This window comes from Oncorhynchus clarkii, chromosome 3 (assembly GCF_045791955.1).
Source record: "Oncorhynchus clarkii lewisi isolate Uvic-CL-2024 chromosome 3, UVic_Ocla_1.0, whole genome shotgun sequence".
In the NCBI taxonomy this organism is placed as follows: domain Eukaryota; kingdom Metazoa; phylum Chordata; class Actinopteri; order Salmoniformes; family Salmonidae; genus Oncorhynchus; species Oncorhynchus clarkii.
In genome coordinates, this window is record NC_092149.1 from 57,026,072 (window position 1) to 57,044,746 (window position 18,675).

Consider the following 18,675-nt stretch of genomic DNA (forward strand, 5'->3'; position numbering starts at 1 on the left):
GGAAGATCCAGTGTAAATTACATTTATTGGACATGATTTAGAAAGGCACACACCTGTCTATATAAGGGCCCACAGTTGACAGTGCATGTCAGAGCAAAAACCAAGCCATGAGGTCGAAGGAATTGTCCATGGAGATACGAGACAGGATTGTGTCGAGGCACAGAACTGGGGAAGGGTACCAAACCATTTCTGCAGCATTGAAAGTCCCCAAGAACACAGTGGCCTCCATCATTCTTACATGGAAGAAGATTGGAACCACCAAAACTCTTCCTAGAGCTGTCCACCCGGCCAAACGGAGCAATTGGGGGAGAAGGGCCTTGGTCAGGGAGGTGACCAAGAATGCGATGGTCCCTCTGACAGAGCTCTACAGTTCCTCTGTGGGGATGGGAGAACCTTCCAGAAGGACAACTATCTCTGCAGCATTACACCAATCAGACGTTTATGGTAGAGTAGCAAGACGGAAGTCACTACTCAGTAAAAGGCACATGGCAGCCCATTTGGGAATTCTCTGGTCTGATGAAACCAAGATTAAACTATTTGGCCTGAATGCCAAGCTTCATGTCTGGAGGAAACCTGGCACCATCCCTACGGAGAAGCATGGTGATGGCAGCATCTTGCTGTGGGGAAGTTTTTCAGTGACAGGGACTGGGAGATTAGTCTGGATCGAGGCAAAGATAATCCGAGCAAATTACAGAGAGACCCTTGATGAAAACTTGTTCACCTTCCAATTGGGCAATGACCCTAAGCACACAGCAGAGATAACACAGGAGTGGCTTTGGGACAAGTCTCTGAATGACCTTGAGTTGCCCAGCCAGAACCTGGACTTGAACCTGATCGAATATCTATGGAAATACCTGAAAATAGCTGTGCTGCAGCGCTCCCCATTCAACCTCACAGAGCTTGAGAGGATTTGCAGAGAAGAATGGGAGAAACTCCCCAAATACAGATGTGCCAAGCTTGTAGCGTCATACCCAAGAAGACTCGATGCTGTAATCGCTGCCAAAGGTGCTTTAACAAAGTACTGAGTAAAGGGTCTGAATACTTAAGCAAATGTCACATTTCAGTTTTTTGTTGGTGAAAAAATTAGCAAAATATTCTGAAAACGTGTTTTTGCTTTGTCATTATTGGGTATTGTGTGTAGATTGATGGGAATAAGGCTGTAAAGTAACAAAATGTGGAAAAAGTCAAGGGGTCTGAATACTTTCCGAAGGCACTGCATGTTAAGTTGCTAAGAGTGCTGACTGACTTACTGACTGGAGACATGCAAGCAGAAAATACAACATAAAAAAAGAGAGCAGAGTTAAACCTGCCAAGACATGCCATTATACAAGTTGAAGCCTTTTAAAAGCAGCTTAGTAAAATGCCAGCTATCAGAAGATTTGAGATGTACAGTACATGGCACGTTTTGGGAAGCTAAAGTTTGTACAGGGATGTATTAAGTTAATCTCTGCTTACAAGCCAATGTAAATTAAGAGCCACTATGGCACTTGAGTGACGATGCCAAAGAGTGAGGCTATTTAGGTATTACAGTCCCCAGTTTCATCAAGTCCTTGCGTTTCTACTGTAAATACCAGAACATATATTCATACCTAACGAAGTATTGGTCATATTATTTGTCCTCTTACCTCCAAAGTAGAGGTTGTCTCCTGCGTCCATGTGGTCCGCCAGTTCGATGGTTGAGGACGGCTCGCTGTCCAGAGTCATGGTGACCTGGAGACTTCGGGAGCCGAGACTCACGGTGTGCCACAGTCCATCATTCACCCTGTGACCTGTGGAGACAGCAGGGTGTAGGTTCTGGGTGGTTTGGAGACTTTAAAATACACTATCAATCTCTGCACATCACTGTTATTTTACCATAGCAACTACACTGTTATAAAAACAATTGACAAAAAAAATGTACAGTTTTATATTTATATATACAATCTGTTTGTCTGCAACAAACCTCTGCATTCACTCTGTTGCTCTCGCAGATGTTGACTTTATGGATCTCCCTCCACACTACACACACATTTCATATAGTTTCCCTTTACATGACCAAATAAACAAAGGATCACCCACAATCCCCATCTGTTGTGTTTGTAGTTCCATTCTGAGAAGGAACCAATGGTAAACCTCAGTGGTATAATCTTTGGTTTTTGATTTAATTAAGCTCAGGCCTTTACAGTGAAGGGCATCCAAGCTCTGTGTGTGTCTGCTCTGTCTACAATCCCCTCTGTGCTTGCCATCTGCTTGCAGGGATGCAGGCTAGGAGAATTACAATGGAATGTAATTAAATGTGCTAGATTTCAGGCAGTAAATTGTTTGAAACAAACAAAAAAGCACACCTGGTTCAAACATTGACTCTGAGAAGCCTCCAACATGCAACAGATGGAGGACGACCTCGGATTGTTACTGATAACATCTTGATTATGTTGCAGTGAGTGAGATCAGTCTCAAATGAGCACACAGACACAGAGACGGGTCAAACATAACTCTGTCTGTGTGCTATGTCTTGCTAATAAGCATGTAAAAATAACTAAATCCAACAATATGGAATCCCACCTCCATGCATATTTCATCTCCCCATTGTTAAAAAATGGACAAAACCAAATGCTTATCTTTTTGTGTGACAGACCTGGGTTCAAATACTATTTCAGGCATTTCAATTACTTTTCAATACATTTCAAAACAAGTATTCAGATAACCTTGATTTGAAAAGCAGACCTTTTTCTCAATACATTGCAGTCAATGGAAAAAGACAAGTGTCACAGTTTGGATGTTTATAACATACATTGAATTCAATGGGAAAATATGAGTGTCACAGGGTTGACGTGTATGTCAAAACATTGCAGTCAATGTGGAACAATTAGTGACAGTGATGACGCTTATGTCAATAGGAAAATATTAGTGTCACCGGGTTGAAGCTTATGTCAATACATTGCAGTCAATGGGAAAAGATGAGTGTCACAGGGTTGATTCCTAAGTGAATACATTCCACTCAATGGGGGAAGATTAACATCACAACATGGAAGCATAGACAAAGGCATCACAGGCATGAACCGTCCTCTCCCTCTGCCTCCTTCCCTCTCTCTCTCTCTCTCTCTCTCTCTCTCTCTCTCATATCTCTTTCTCCCTATCTCCCCTCTCTCTAACTCTCTCTTTCCACCCTCTATCTCTCTCCTTCTTTCACTGCACTGAAGTCCACAAGTGAAGGGAAAAGGTGAGAGGAGGAGAGCATGTAGATGCAATAAGGAATTATAGTACATTGAGCAAGTGATCATGCTGTTGTATGTGGCTGCTATGAACTGTGTTTGCGTGTGATCAGCGGTGTATTCATTCCCGCCGATTATAGGGCTGTCCCTGACTAAAACAAATCTTGGTCAACCGGGAATTGTCTGTTTTTGGTCAAAAGCTATTGATAAAAAAATAATGTGTATTTTTCCATATATAGACCCACCCTATGTTTGAATAGAATTAGCTATATGTATGTTACTTGAGCATGTCTAATGCTTTAAGCACTGCGATTTGAAAATGAAGACACACATTACTAGAGGGAACCAGAGATCAATTCAGAAAGATCAATTCCACCAGAAGACAAAAACCTGTTCCTGACCCTCCTGCTTCTGCTGCATGCTGCTGCTGGCCTTATGCTCCGGAAGTTGCCGGCAATAAGCAATCTTTTACATTTGGAGTGGCAAGTTATCATACCATTTCTATTGATCTGCGTGCCAGTTATGATTTTAATGGAACAGATTCATTTCATGTGTCATGTGGTTATTCAAAATGATAGCTAAATGAAAACGATACAAATATAAAAGTAACTTCTATTGCCATTGCCATTATGTAAAAAATTGCCCTTACATAAAGCCATCAAATAAAAACATTGCAGCCTGCAGGTAGAAAATATGCTGATAAAAATGAATATCCTATAAATCACATTGGATATGCATGGCCTGTCTGCAAGGAACTTGAAACTATTAACTTGGTCCAGCCAAAAGCTCCTGCTAGCAAACTTTCAACATTGTATAAAATATTCTGGGCCCTCAGAGTTTCAGGTGGCAGTGAGCTCCCGGACAGACAGACACAGCTGTAGGCTATTTGCCCAAGGGATAAGAAGTGATTAGGTAGGCCTTTTTAATGACGTTTCACTGGATCAGAGCATTACATTTTTTTCTCCATTCATGCTGAATAGTTATTGAAAGGGAGAGAGCTAGAAAGATTTTTCAAATAAGCTAGGTTGAGGAACTATTCTCATTGGATGTAAAAACAGACTTGTTTACTTGCTGTTTGAGGTGAAGAAAAATGGTGAGTTAAGACAATCAGAAATAGTATCAGATCCCCAAATGGGCACATTTATAAGCCTACATTTGTGCGCAGCCCAGGTAGCCTAGGCCTACTTCTATGCGTAAACAGGTGCGTGTTCTTACTCAAGACTGACAGGAATGCTCCAAACAAAAGACAATTAATACTTGTAAATGGAATGAAATAAACCCAAACTTTTTTCTCACAAGTGTAGCCTAGGTTGTGCGCTACGCAAATAATGTGTCCACTCCTACAAACACAATGGTAAGACTGTAATAATAATATATTGAATGCATTAACAGAAATTGCCGTAACCAAACAAACATTGTAGATTGGAAATTATGGTAATTAATGTTAAATGTACCACTGGTGATACTGGTGTGCCATCCCCGCGGCCTCCACAATGGATTAGTCCTCTCAGACAGGCCTGAATCCAACAGGTGTCTCGTGTGCCATATGTATATTTTTTTATATATATTTTTTTACTACTTCACTAAAATAATCTTGGTCGACCAACAGCCTATCGACCAAACAATCGAACAATCGACAAAATGGGGTCAGCCCTAGCAGATTCTGTTGAAAAATGTCTCTTAAAACTTCTTAGGGATCAAATCCCGTTATCGGGATCGATTTGACAACATCCGGTGAAATGGCAGAGCGCCAAATTCAAATTAACTTACTATAAATATTCAACTTTCATGAAATCACACAAGCAATACACCAAATTAAAGCTACATTTGTTAATCCAGCCAACGTGTCAGATTTCAAAAAGGCTTTACGGCGAAAGCAAACCATGAGGTTATCTGAGGATAGCACCCAACCAAACAAACACATGACATTCATATTTCAACCCGCCGGGCGCGACACAAAATTCAGAAATAACTATATAATTCATGTCTTACCTTTTAAGATCTTCTTTTGTTGGCACTCCAAAATGTCCCATAAACATCACAAATGTTCCTTTTGATCGATAAATTCCGTCGTTATATATCCAAAATGTCTATTAATTTGGCACGTTTGATCAAGAAAAATCCAGGTTCCAACTCGCGCAACATAACTACAAAATATCTAGTAAGTTATCTGTAAACTTGTTCCAAACATTTCAAACAACTTTCCTGATACAACTTTAGGTATTTTTTAACGTAAATAATCAATAAAATTTAAGACGGGATAATGTGTTCAATACCGGATGAAAACAAAGTGGAGCGTGCTTTCAGGTCACGTGCCTCTAACAAACAGTACACTTCACTCTACCCTCGTTCTGAACTGCCCTAGTTCTTCATTTCTCAAAGGAAAAACATCAACCAATTTCTAGAGACTGTTGACATCTAGTGGAAGCGATAGGAACTGCAAGCAAGTGCCTTAGAAATCCAGATCCTCATAAAAATCCCATTGAAAAGAGGGTTAGGGTTAGTGACCTCAAATGTATTTTTTCCTGGACAGTTTGTCCTCGAGGTTTCGCCTGCCAAATAAGCTCTGTTATACTCACAGACATCATTCAAACAGTTTTAGAAACTTCAGAGTATTTTCCATACAAATCTACTAATAACATACATATCCTAGCTTCTGGGCCTGAGTAGCAGGCAGTTTACTCTGGGCACACTTTTCATCCGGACGTGAAAATACCGCCCCCTAGTCTTAAGAAGTTTTAAGTGGAAGCAAAAGGAACGAAACATGGATAAACATATCTGAATTTGTACAATAGAAATTATAATTTCAAACTGTTGGACCAATGATTACACCCTAGATCAGCTAGATGCAGGCGAGAGTGTGCAAGGCGGTATTGAATGTGCCACTGTCTATCACCTTGATTACTCTCATTTTTCTCTCTACCTGTGCACCTATGTTGTAAACTAGGCTAGGTTGTAGCAACTTCATGGTGGATTTAGGGAAAATGTAAGTATCATGTAGTAGCCAATGTTACACTGAGCTGGGTGGAATATGAATGACAGTCATCCAATATGCTGTGATAGAAATAAGGCTGTGCTCATAAAAAAAATATTGCCCTCCCTGATCTTAAACGGCACCGACCGCCATTACTGTTAGGATAGGGTTGAGCTGGGAGTGGACATGAGGCTATCTTTAGGGTTAAGGCCTAGAGTTTATGTGACCTCGAGTTAATGTGATTTTGAGTTACATCGGGAGAACGGTTGAGACTAGAAACAACATTTGTTGAACAGACACTCCCGATGAACGCAAGCCTACATATGACCATGTGCAATTAATTATTCACAATAAAAATATGGTTGCCCAGAGTGGTTCTCAATCAGAGGCAGGTGTTTATCGTTGTCTCTGATTGGGAACCATATTCAGGCAGCCATATTCTTTGGGTATTTGGTGTGTGATTGTTTCCTGTCTTTGTGTTTTATGCACCAGCTAGGACTGTTACGGTTTTAACTCACGGTTCTTGTTTTGTAGTTGTGTTCATGTGTAATATTTCTTATTAAAAGGAACCATGGACACTTACCACGCCGCATATTGGTCCTCCGATCCTTCTCGCCTCTCCTCTTTGGAAGAAGAGGAGGAAATCCGTGACACTGATAAAGATAGCACCTCTACAGATGGTCCTTAACTGGAAATTTGCATTCTCTCAAGATGGTGAAATGAATAAATAATATTTCTTCCCTCCAGTTCCCGAGTCAAAATGTACAGTTGAAGTTGGGAATTTGCATACACCTCAGCCAAATACATTTAAACTCAGTTGTTCATAATTCCTGACATTTAATCCTAGTAAAAAATCCCTGTTTTATGTCAGCTAGGATCACCACTTTGTTTTAAGAATGTGAAATGTCAGAATAACAGAGAGAACTATTTATTTCAACTTTTATTTCTTTCATCACATTCCCAGCTGGTCAGAAGTTTACATACACTCAATAAGTTTTGGCCCATTCCTCCTAACAGAGCTGGTGTAACTGAGTCAGGTTTGTAGGCCTCCTTGCTAGCACACGCTTTTTCAGTTCTGCCCACACATTTTCTATAGGATTAAGGTAAGGGCTTTGTGTTGGCCACACCAATACCTTGAATTTGTTGTCCTTAAGCCATTTTGCCACAACTTTGGAAGTATGCTTGGGATCATTGTCCATTTGGAAGACATTTGTGACCAAGCTTTAATTTCCTGACTGATGTCTTCAGATGTTGCTTCAATATATCCACATAATTTACCTACCTCATGATGCCATCTATTTTGTGAAGTGCACCAGTCCCTCCCGCAGCAAGCACCCCCACAACATGATGCTACCACCCCCGTGCTTCACGGTTGGGATGGTGTTCTTTTTTCCTCCAAACATAACGATGGTCTTTAAGGCCATTATGGACATTTTTGTTTCATCAGGCCAGTGGACATTTCTCCAAAAAGTACGATCTTTGTCCCCATGTGCAGTTGCAAACTGTAGTCTGTCTATTTTATGGCGGTTTTGGAGCAGTGGCTTCTTCCTTGCTGAGCGGCCTTTCAGGTTATGTCGATATAGGACACGTTTTACTGTGGATATAGAAACATTTGTACCGGTTTCCTCCAGCATCTTCACAAGGTCTTTTGCTGTTGTTCTGGGATTGATTTGCACTTTTCGCACCAAAGTACATTCATCTCTAGGAGACAGAACACGTCTCCTTCCTGAGCAGTATGACGGCTGCATGGTCCCATGGTGTTAATACTTCCGTACTGTTGTTTGTACAGATGAATGTGGTACCTTCAGGGGTTGGAAATTGCTCCTAAGGATGAATCAGACATGTGGAGGTCCACAATTTTTTCTGAGGTATTGGCTGATTTATTTTGATTTTCCCATGATGTCAAGCAAAGAGGAACTGAGTTTAAAGGTAGGCCTTGAAATACATCCACAGGTACACCTCCAGTTGACTCAAATTATATTGGGGTGGCAGGGTAGCCTAGTGGTTACAGTGTTGGGTTAGTAACCAAAAAGTTGCAAGTTCAAATCCCTGAGCTGACAAGGTACAAATCTGTTATTCTACCCCTGACACAAGTAATTTTTCCAACAATTGTTTGTAAACTTCTGACCCACTGGAATTGTGATACAGTGAATTATAAGTGAAATAATCTGTCTGAAATAATGTCCTAACCAACTTGCAAAAACTACAGTTTGTTAACAAGACACTTGTGGAGTGGTTGAAAAACAAGTTTTAATGACTCCAACCTAAGTGTATGTAAACTTCCAACTTCAACTGTACATTTGATATATGATTTTACTGCAAGAAAAAATATTAATTCTGCAGGAGTTATGGGAGAGGATATAGACCTACAGTCAGTCTCCAGTCAGTCTCCAGATTTCAGTTTCCATTTAACCCATCTGAACAGTGCAGTTGGCTACATTTCCATTGACGTGCCAGAGGCGTATTCTAAGTCCCCATCTTGTGAATGTCAAATGTGTATAGCATGCTACACAATCGACAAACTTTTTTTACCAGTTCCCAAAAGCATTTGGCGATTGGCGTGTAGGCTATTTGGCACGCATATGGTTAGGCCCTAAAGCTTAGGCTTACGCAATAATGCCAGATAGACAACAAAATAATTATAGAAAAACCTCAATGTAGCCTACAGATACACCCATCCTTTAGCCATACAATATTTAATTACCCTAACCTCGCTCACCCTTCGGATATACAGTGCCTTCGGGAAGTATTCAGAGCTCTTGACTTTTTCCACATTTTGTTAGGTTACAGCCTTACTCTAAAATTGATTCAATTGTTTTTATCTCCTCATCAACCTACACACAATTTCCCATAATGATGAAGCAAAAACATGTTTTTAGACATTTTTTAATGAAAAATTACATTTCATAACTATTCAGACCCTTCACTAAGTATTTTGTTGAAGCACCTTTGGCAGCGAGTACAGCCTTGAGGCTTCTTGGGTATGACACTACAAGCTTGGCACCCCTGTATTTGGGGCGTTTTTCCCATTCTTCTCTGCAGATCCTCTCAAGCTCTGTCATGTTGGTTGGGGAGCGCTGCAACACAAACGGGTTCAAGTCCGGGATCTGATTGGGCCACTCAAAGACATTCAGAGACTTGTCCCAAAGCCACTCCTGTGTTGTCTTTGCTGTGTGCTTAGGGTCGTTGTCCTGTTGGAAGGTGAACCTTCGCCCCAGTCTGGGGTCCTGAGCGCTCTGGAGCAGGTTGTCATCAAGGATCTCTCTGTACTTTGCTCCATTCATCATTCCCTCGATCTTGACTAGTCTCCCAGTCCCTGTTGCTGAAAAACATCCCCACACCATGATGCTGCAACCACCATGCTTCACCATAGGGATGGTGCCAGGTTTCCTCCAGACATGACGCTTGGGATTCAGGCCAATATTGGTTACATCAGATGAGATAATCGTGTTTCTCATGGTCTGAGATTCCTTTAAGTGCCTTTTGACAAACTCCAAGCGGGCTGTCATGTGCCTTTTACTGAGTTGTGGCTTTCATCTGTCCACTACCAGACAGGCCTGATTGGTGGAATGCTGCAGATATGGTTGTCCTTCTGGAAGGTTCTCCTATCTCCACAGAGGAACTCTAGAGCTCTGCCAGAGTGACCATCAGGTTCTTGGTTACCTCCCTGACCAAGGCCCTTCTCCCCCGATTGCTCAGTTTGGCCGGGCAGCCAGCTCTAGGAAAAGTCTTGGTGGTTCCAAACTTCTTCCATTTAAGAATGATGGAGGCCACTGTGTTCTTGGGGACCTTCAATGCTGCAGAGATGTTGTGGTACCCTTCCCAAGATCTGTGCCTCAACACAATCCTGTCTCTGAGCTCAACAGACAATTCCTTCAACCGTATAGCTTGGTTTTTGCTCTGACATGCACTGTCAACTGTGGGACCTTTATATAGACAGGTGTGTGCCTTTCCAAATCATGTCCAATCAATTGAATTTACCACAGGTGGATTATAATCAATTTGTAGAAACATCTCAAGGATGATCAATGGAAACAGGATGCACCTGAGCTCAATTTTGAGTCTCATAGCAAAGGGTCTGAATACTTATGTAAATAAGGTATTTCTGTTTTTAATTTTTAATCAATTTGCAAACATTTGTAAAAACCTGTTTTGCGCTTTGTCTTCATGGGGTATTGTGTGTAGATTGCTGAGGGATTTATTTTATTTAATCCATTTTAGAATAAGGGTGTAACGTAACAAAATGTGGAAAAAGTTAAGGGGCCTGAATACTTTCCGAAGACACTGTAACTGTGGGGACATCGGGTTATGTGTCAACCTGCACATCACTACCCTGTAACACTCACATTTTACATTGATGGCAATGTATTGAGAAAAACGTCAGCTACTGTGACATTTTACCTTTTGCAAAAAACGTGACAGGATGACATTTTTCTATGATATCATGAATACAAGAAGTTGAATATTGCAATGAATTTGGAAATACACTTGGTAAGTATTTGAAAATACTCAAATACACGGACTTAAATACATTATGTTGCATTAACTCAGGTATTTGACAATTGTATTTTAAATAAGTATTTTTTTTAAATACATTCAAATACAATTTGGTCGACTATTTGGTACTTGTTTTGGGCTGTGTATTTGAAAATAAGTAAATACACAGAAAAAAAGCATTAAAATATGTAATACTCAAAAACACATGTATTTGAACACAGGTCTGGTTTGTGAACTCAGAAGAGGTAAGCACAGGTCCAACTGAATGGATTCTGTCTTCTTATAAGCTTTACTCATAATCTTTACTATCACTATCAGACTATCTCTGTGTAAAACCACAAACATACTCTGCCTTCTTCACTTTTATAATCTGAGTCCCCATAGGCAGAACCACTGATTCTGTTGGTCTGGCCCTCACCGGTGGAGACCTCTTCTTTCTGCTGGGCTGACGTGTGATGGGTCAAGCGCAGCCGGCTGTTGCTTATCTGCAGCTCCAGTCTCTGGGGCTCCAGGGACAGCTGGGTGGAGAGCAGTAGCCCATCTGGGTTCCATGTTCTGAACTGGAAACGCACCGTGAAGCCTCCTGAAGCAGACGGCGTGGCCGGGAGCGACAGGAAGCTGCTGCTGGAGCTCAGGAATGTGGTGGACACCAGCTGGGGCTGCGAGCACGAGAAGGTCACGTTGCCCTGGTGACACACATGGAACACAGTCTTACAGTCACCTTGCTCCGATCAAGATCAACTTTCAACATTTAGGGGTTAATTAAAAATCCTTACTGGCCCCCTTCTAGAAAGAGAGAAAGAAAATGGCGGGTATAGTACGAGACCATCAAAAAAAAGAGAGAGAGAAAGAACAATAGAGAGAACAGTGGAATGAGATAAAATCAACTCTGTAGGGAGCTGGGTTACATGCCACTGCCAACCCCACTATGACTCCTAGGGACAGGAAGAGCCAGTACAGAGGACATGAGTTTCTGTACACAGGAAAAGGTCAGAGCAGTGTGGGGATGAACACATCATCGATCCTGGTGACATGGAGTGGCAGTGACATGGAGCACGTTCACTAAACCCTCCACAGGGACTCTTCCATCAAATCAACCAAACTTGATTTCACTATCCTTCTATTTCAATAGGCTGACACTAACTCACACCGAATCATTGATAACTTATTTATGCTAATGCTATTTTAGTGTTAGCGGATTTGTTGTTAGAGGTTAGGTGACACCCGTTGTGTATCACACCTCGTGTTTGGGGCTGTAAGACCACTGAGACAGAAAGTTTCTCAAGGTTAATATCCATTAAGATGTATCATTTAGGGGCTGCACAAGGCCCTGACATCTCCGAGAGGACTACCTTAAATAATGCAATTTACCTCGGGCTACAGAAGGTAATAATACCTCTATATTGAATGGATCACTGAATACAGCTCCTGCTCCAACTCATCACTGAGCCCTGATCTCTTTTCAAAATAAGAACAAGAGAAGAAAATAGAAGACTATTCTCTCAGCTCTAAGTGGTTCTTGCCATGTATTCACATGGATACCTATCCGCAGTCTGTAATTTGTTATGCAACAACTGTTATGGTTCACTAGTTCTCTAAGGTTAGGTGTTGTTAACCTCCACTTCTAATACAATGGAGCATTATCACTTACATAAGTTAATATATTGGTAATTCAGCGCAAAATAAATGTGGCCTTGGCCTACAGTTTATGCATTAAAAATGAGTAGCTGAAAAGCTTTTACCACACTGTAGATCTGAGGCTTGCGTCGCTTGGCTAGGTCAATGATGTTGATCCCGTTGTAGTAGAGGTTCTCGATGCAACCATGGAAGTTCTTCCTCAGGAAGGTGCCAGGCTTACCTGGTAGTGGGATGCCCCCGAAGCTGAGCTTTGATGAGGAAAGAAGGTGAAATATATAAAGAAATAGAATAAAAGTCCTACGAAAGTATAGTGTCAGGTGTTAGGTTGAAACGAGATGTCAGGTTCTAACGAGATAGACCAAGTATTATTCTTAATCTCACCCTGGTATTGGGGTGATGTGTTTTTCCTGACTGGATGATAGTGGTGTAATCTACTCAGACCTACTGTAAGGAAATATTATGGATGTTTGGATAGACACACCTCATAGTCCACCTCCAGAGAGTCTCCTTCCCCCTTGGTCCTGAAGTGCTGTGTGTGGGTGTCCACGGTGAGGTTGACTTGCTTGTTGAAGCGCTCGATGAGGACAGAATGCCAGTGCTGGTCATCCAGAAGACTGCCCAGAGTGACCGCAACACGACCACTGCTGAACCGCAACCGGGTGTCATCTGAAGACAAAAAAACAAATTGAAAATATAAGCATGGCCTTTTTAGGATTTAGGACTGGTCGGACACCACAGAGTGTGTTAACAGAGGCAGCTGTTCTCTGTGTGTGTTGTGCTTTTTCTCCAAGTTGTAAAAGCAAGCAGTTCAGAAACTGGCTACTCTTTATTTGACTGATGTTGCTGGAAATATAACTGCTGTTTGACTCAACAGAAATAAATATATATTTATTCCCTCAGTGCTGAGTTAGTAGTGTAACTGACATGTAATGTGGAAGTGCTGTCTAAAGTGAATGAACTAGCTAGCTAGCTATTAGCTACCAAAGCCAGTTCAGCTCTCGGGTCTAGCTACAGTATCTGTCAGGTAGCAGTATTTAACAGTTCTTGTGTGTATGGGAATGTTTTGTAGCCTTTGTTTCAATCTTGAGTTGATGGGTAGGCTACAGTCTGGGATCTGGGAATAATGGTAATTTCAATTATTGAACCATTGACTCTATTCTTGGATAATATAATGTATAAATGTACAGCAAGGTACTTCTTTGTCATGCCTCATCTGAGCAGGATCAGATGGCGACAGTAGTCTCAGCAGGATCAGGCAACCAGGGAAGAGCAGTCTGTGATGGCGTGGAGGTGAACTTTTGCAGATGCAATACTTTGTCTGTGCAGGAAACACTGGACAAGCCAGAAGCTTCAAAGATTTAAACAATTTTAAGACAGTCTGACAAACCTCTAAAGATGAGTTCCAAATTGTATTAAGGGCTGATATAGAGACCACATAAATTACTGTAGTTTAATACCATCCATAGAATGCACTATATACCAGTGAACATTAATATAATCGACACAGAAATGTAATTCCACTGCTGGAGGTGTAAAACACAAAAGGGGGCATATCTGCTTATGTCACGCTCTTGTGAAGGCTGGATGAATTCTTGCAAGGAGTATGTGCTCTTATCTCAGCATGTCCACAGATTCTCCCTTCTCCTTGCTTTTGTTTGCTTGGAAATGTTGATACTGAAGACTGTTATAAGAAGAAACTGTTTAACCTAGCGTTTATAGCGACTAAGAAATGCATTGCCATTAATTAGACGGTTGATTATTATTCCACAAAGTCACAATGGATGGCAGAAATGTCAAGTTATATATTGCTCAATTTGATTTATTACATGATTAAAGGAATTCTGTGCAACTATCATAAGGTCTGGATGCCTTATATGGAATAATGTGTGAGAAAAGGAATCTGTATTAAAAACATGCCCACGTCAGGGGAGATAATTATTTAAGAAATCCCTAGCTGCTGGGCTGCTCAGTCCTGGCCCTGGGGGTCTGCCATACTGTTGGTTGTCACTCTGGCCTTAGACAAACACACCTGAAACCAATAGTGGATGTTTCACTAAAATGCTAAAGCTGAGCGAGGTGTGTTGGATTTGGGCGCTGCAGGGCAGTGGACCCTTAGGGACAGGACGGGGCAACCCAGCTATATAGTGCAAGTAAAAACAGCTCTACAGTAGTATTGGGCCTGTGATATGAATTACAGTGTCCTCCATATTTATTGGCTCCATACTCCAAAAGTTTGGATTTAAAAATCAAACAATGACTATGAAGTTAAAGTGCAAACGGTCAGCTTTAATTTGAGGGTATTTTCATACATAGAATATAAAAAATGAGCAAACCCTGCCCACCCGGGGCACTGGGTCAAGCAAAATTAACCCACCCACCCATTTGGGAACCTCTTGGTAAGTAGCTCAATTTGGGTTATAGCTATGTCCTTACTTGACAGGCTATGTTGCAATGAAACTAGGCTATTATGCTGTGATGTAACTAGCTAAATTAATAGCCTCTACCTGACGTGTAATGTAAGAGGAAGATTTGCATAGCTAACGTTGCACCTGAAGACAGGTCTGAAGAATGGCGCTGAAAAGTATAGTGGCCGTTTTATGGGCTGCTGACCAATTCTGCTATTATGTGTGTTTTTTTTGTACATAATGTTTCCTCCGTTTCCTATGACGAAAAGAGCGTCTGGACATCAGAACAGCAATCACTACTCTCAATTTGAATGAAGATCTCTACTTCAAAGGGTTGGCGGCGCAGGACATACTGATCACTCCGGACCAGGCCCTAATACCGGACAATCGGAAGAGAAAGAGACGGCAATGCGGGCACCCATGAAACTACCCTCTCTTCTATTGGCATATGTACAATCACTGGAGAACAAACTGGACGGGTTCCGTTCGAGACTACCCTATCAATGGGACCTGAAGAACTGTATTATCCTATGTTTCTCAGAAATTTGGCTGAACAAGGATATTGTTAATATACAACTAGCTGGTTTTTCTATGTATCGGCAGGACAGAATGGCAGTGTAAGCTCAAGGGGGGTGGCGTGTGTCTCTTTGTTAACAGCAGCTGGTGCGCAATCTTTAATAGTAAGGAAGTCTCTTGGTTCTGTTCGCCTGATAGAATATCTCATGACAAGCTGTAAAGCATACTATTTAACAAGAGTTTTAATCTATATTTTTCGTAGCTTTCTATTACCAGTCTATCTACCAACACAAACCGATGATGTCACTAAGAACCATCAAACAGACAAAGCGACAATACAGAACTATGATCGAATCCCACTACACCGGCTCTGACACTGGATGTGGCAGGCCTTACAAACTATCACGGATTACGAAGAGAAACCCAGGCGCGAGCTGCCCAGTGACGCGAGCCTACCAAACGAGCAAAATATCTTCTATGCTTGCTTCGAGGCAAGCAACATTGAACCATGCGCGAGAGCAGCAGCTGTTCCGGATGACTGTCTGATCACACTCACCATAACCAATGTGAAAAAGAACTTGAACAATAGAAATAGAAAAAAGTCATTTTGACTGCTCTTTTTTTATTATTATTACTCTGCCATTTTCTTGTTGTCTGTCCTTGACTTTTCCTAAATAAGTCTATACACACACTGTTGATGTTAGAATCTTAATATCACCAACAGAACTTGAGTTATAACCAGTTTACGGAGGGTCATTTTTTAAAATGGTTTTCCCCTTTGGTCCCTCCTTCTCCCAAGGGCCTGTTCCGCTCCTTCTTCCGACAGTTGAAAGTGCAGTGACCAGCTGATAATCACACCGATAATTGCCTTGAAACTGAACTTAAACTATAACGAAACTATTTTCACACATATAGCAACAGAATAAGTAAATGTATTTTTTAATTTTCTTATTTCACCTTTATTTAACCAGATAGGCCAGTTGAGAACAAGTTCTCATTTACAACTGCGACCTGGCCAAAATAAAGCAAAGCAGTGTGACACAAATAACACAGAGTTACACATTGGATAAACAAACGTAGAGTCAATAACACAACAGAAAAGTCTATATACAGTGTGTGCAAATGTAGTAAGATTAGGGAGGTAAGGCAATAAATAGCCCATAGTGTCGAAATAATTACAATATAGCAATTAAACACGAGTGATGGATGTGCAGAAGATGAATGTGCAAGTAGAGATACTGGGGTGTAAAGGAGCAAAAGGAAAAATAACAATATGGGGATGAGGTAGATGGGTGGGCTATTTACAGATGGGCTATCCACAGGTGCAATGATCGATAAGCTGCTCTGACAGTTGATGTTTAAAGTTAGTGAGGGAGATATAAGTCTCCAGCTTCAGTGATTTTTGCAATTCGTTCCAGTCATTGGCAGCAGAGAACTGGAAGGAAAGGCGGCCAAATTAGGAGTTGGCTTTGGGGGTGACCAGTGAAAGTAAAGTATGATGTGGAGAAAGGAGAGAATGGATGAGTTGATGAGTGAGGGGAAGCAAATTATAATTATGTAATCACCAATTGGGAATGAAGAACAGGTTGGGCTAATCTATTGTATTGATCTATTACTTTATTTCTAATCTTAAAATTGTCAGTGGCATGTATTCATGGATGCCAAGGTATGATATGATCCTTAACCAGCCTCTCAAAGCACTTCATGATGACATTAGTGAGTGCTATGGGGCAATAGTCATTTAGTTCAGTTACCTTCACTTTCTTGGGTACATACATGAACAATGGTGGACATCTTGAAGCAAGTGGCAAAAGCAGACTGGGATAGGTAGAGATTGAATTTGTGCTTAAACACTGCAGCCAGCTGGTCTGCTCAGGCTCTGAGGACGCGGCCAAGGATTCCGTCTGGGCAAGCGGGTTAACACACGTAAATGTCTTACTCATGTCGGCCACGAAGAACGAGAGCTCACAGTACTCGGGAGAGGCCCACGTCGGCGGCACTGTTATCCTCAAAGTAGGCGAAGAAGGTGTTTAGCTTGTCCGGGAGCAAGACGTCTATGTTCGCGACATGGCTGATTTTCCCTTTAAAATATGGGATTGTCTGGAGTCTCATGTCTGAGCCATTAAATTGTGATTCCACTTAGTCTCTGTATTGCCTGTTTGATTGCCTTACGGAGGGCATAACTCGACTGTTTGTAGTCGACCAGATTTCCAATCACCTTGCCGTGGTTAAATGCGGTGGTTCTGTAACATCTGCTTCCAACTCACACCCTCAAATACGTAGATCCCCTGAACGCAGCTCACTTTCCAGCCCACTTTCCAGCTCCCACTCTCAAACACCTAGATCCTATACACCTGTATATCATTATCACACACTATTTAGTTCAGTTCGTTGCACCCCATCACTGTGAGGTATTGTTTGTTTTGAGACACACGTCTTTCGGAGCGCTGTCTTTTCCTTTGATTTACTCCTCCCATGTATGATAGTTTTTGCCCTTTTTGGACCCCTTGTGTATGACCTTCTGCCTGCCCCTGGACCCAGCTACCTGCTTCCTCCTGTGGTCCTTTACATTAAACACCCGCTGCGCCCTGCGCTTGAAACCAGCTCTCTGTCTCCCATTGTGTTCCTCATCGTGTTCATGTTCACGCTTTCAGTTTTGCACGAATGCTGCCATCTATGCACGTTTTTTGGTTTTAATAGGTTTTAATTGTCACAGTGGGAACAATAGTTCCTGGTGAACTCAGTCACTGTGCAGTGTTTCAGTCAATGTTATTCTCAGAGGAAACCCGGAACATATTCCAGCCCGTGTGATCAAAACTGTCTTGAACCATGGATTCCGATTGGTCAGACCAGCGTTAAACAGACCTTAGCACGGGTACTTCCTGTTTGAGTTTCTGCCTATAGGAAGGGAGGAGCAGAATGGAGTCATGATCTGATTTGCAGATGGGAGGGTGGGGGAGGGCCTTGTAGCCATCGTTTACTTTTAGATGTGTGTATGGTTGTGTATTGTTAGATATTACTGCACTGTTGGAGCTAGGAACACAAGCATTTTGCTATATCCGCAAAATGATCTGCTAACTATGTGTATGCGACAAGTACAATTTGATGTTATTTTATTTGAAGTGTCTGACTCTCATCGGCGAAATCATCTGAGCGAGGGAAACAGAGCCCCTCTGTCTCAGTATGTGAAGCCCTTGTATCTGATGCTGACTGGACCAAAACAGTATAACATGTTGTCACCGTATTATTTGATTGATTGATGCCAGCAAGCACTTGGTGTCCCTTGTTAAAAAATCAAATAATTGGCCAATCAGCGTTGAGATAAGCTCAACTGTGGGTTGTCCTGGAGCAGAAAACGTCCCCCAAGGGAGGCCAGTTTGAATTTGGCTTCACACCAATCAAATCACTTCCTAAGCAAAACATAATTTTCAGAAAAACGTGTCTCTTTCTGGTC

General features: G+C 41.7%; 1 protein-coding gene across 1 annotated transcript in view; it reads right to left on the reverse strand.

The window, feature by feature from the left end:
- Positions 1–18,675, reverse strand: part of LOC139399554 (contactin-associated protein-like 5) — a 94,528-nt gene that overhangs the window by 36,707 nt on the left and 39,146 nt on the right. The window contains exons 5-8 of the mRNA XM_071144927.1: positions 12,782–12,966; positions 12,405–12,548; positions 11,081–11,348; positions 1,626–1,769 (exon numbers count right to left, since the gene is read on the reverse strand). Of these exons, the coding sequence (XP_071001028.1) occupies positions 1,626–1,769; positions 11,081–11,348; positions 12,405–12,548; positions 12,782–12,966 (741 nt within the window). The remainder of the gene's footprint in view (positions 1–1,625; positions 1,770–11,080; positions 11,349–12,404; positions 12,549–12,781; positions 12,967–18,675) is intronic.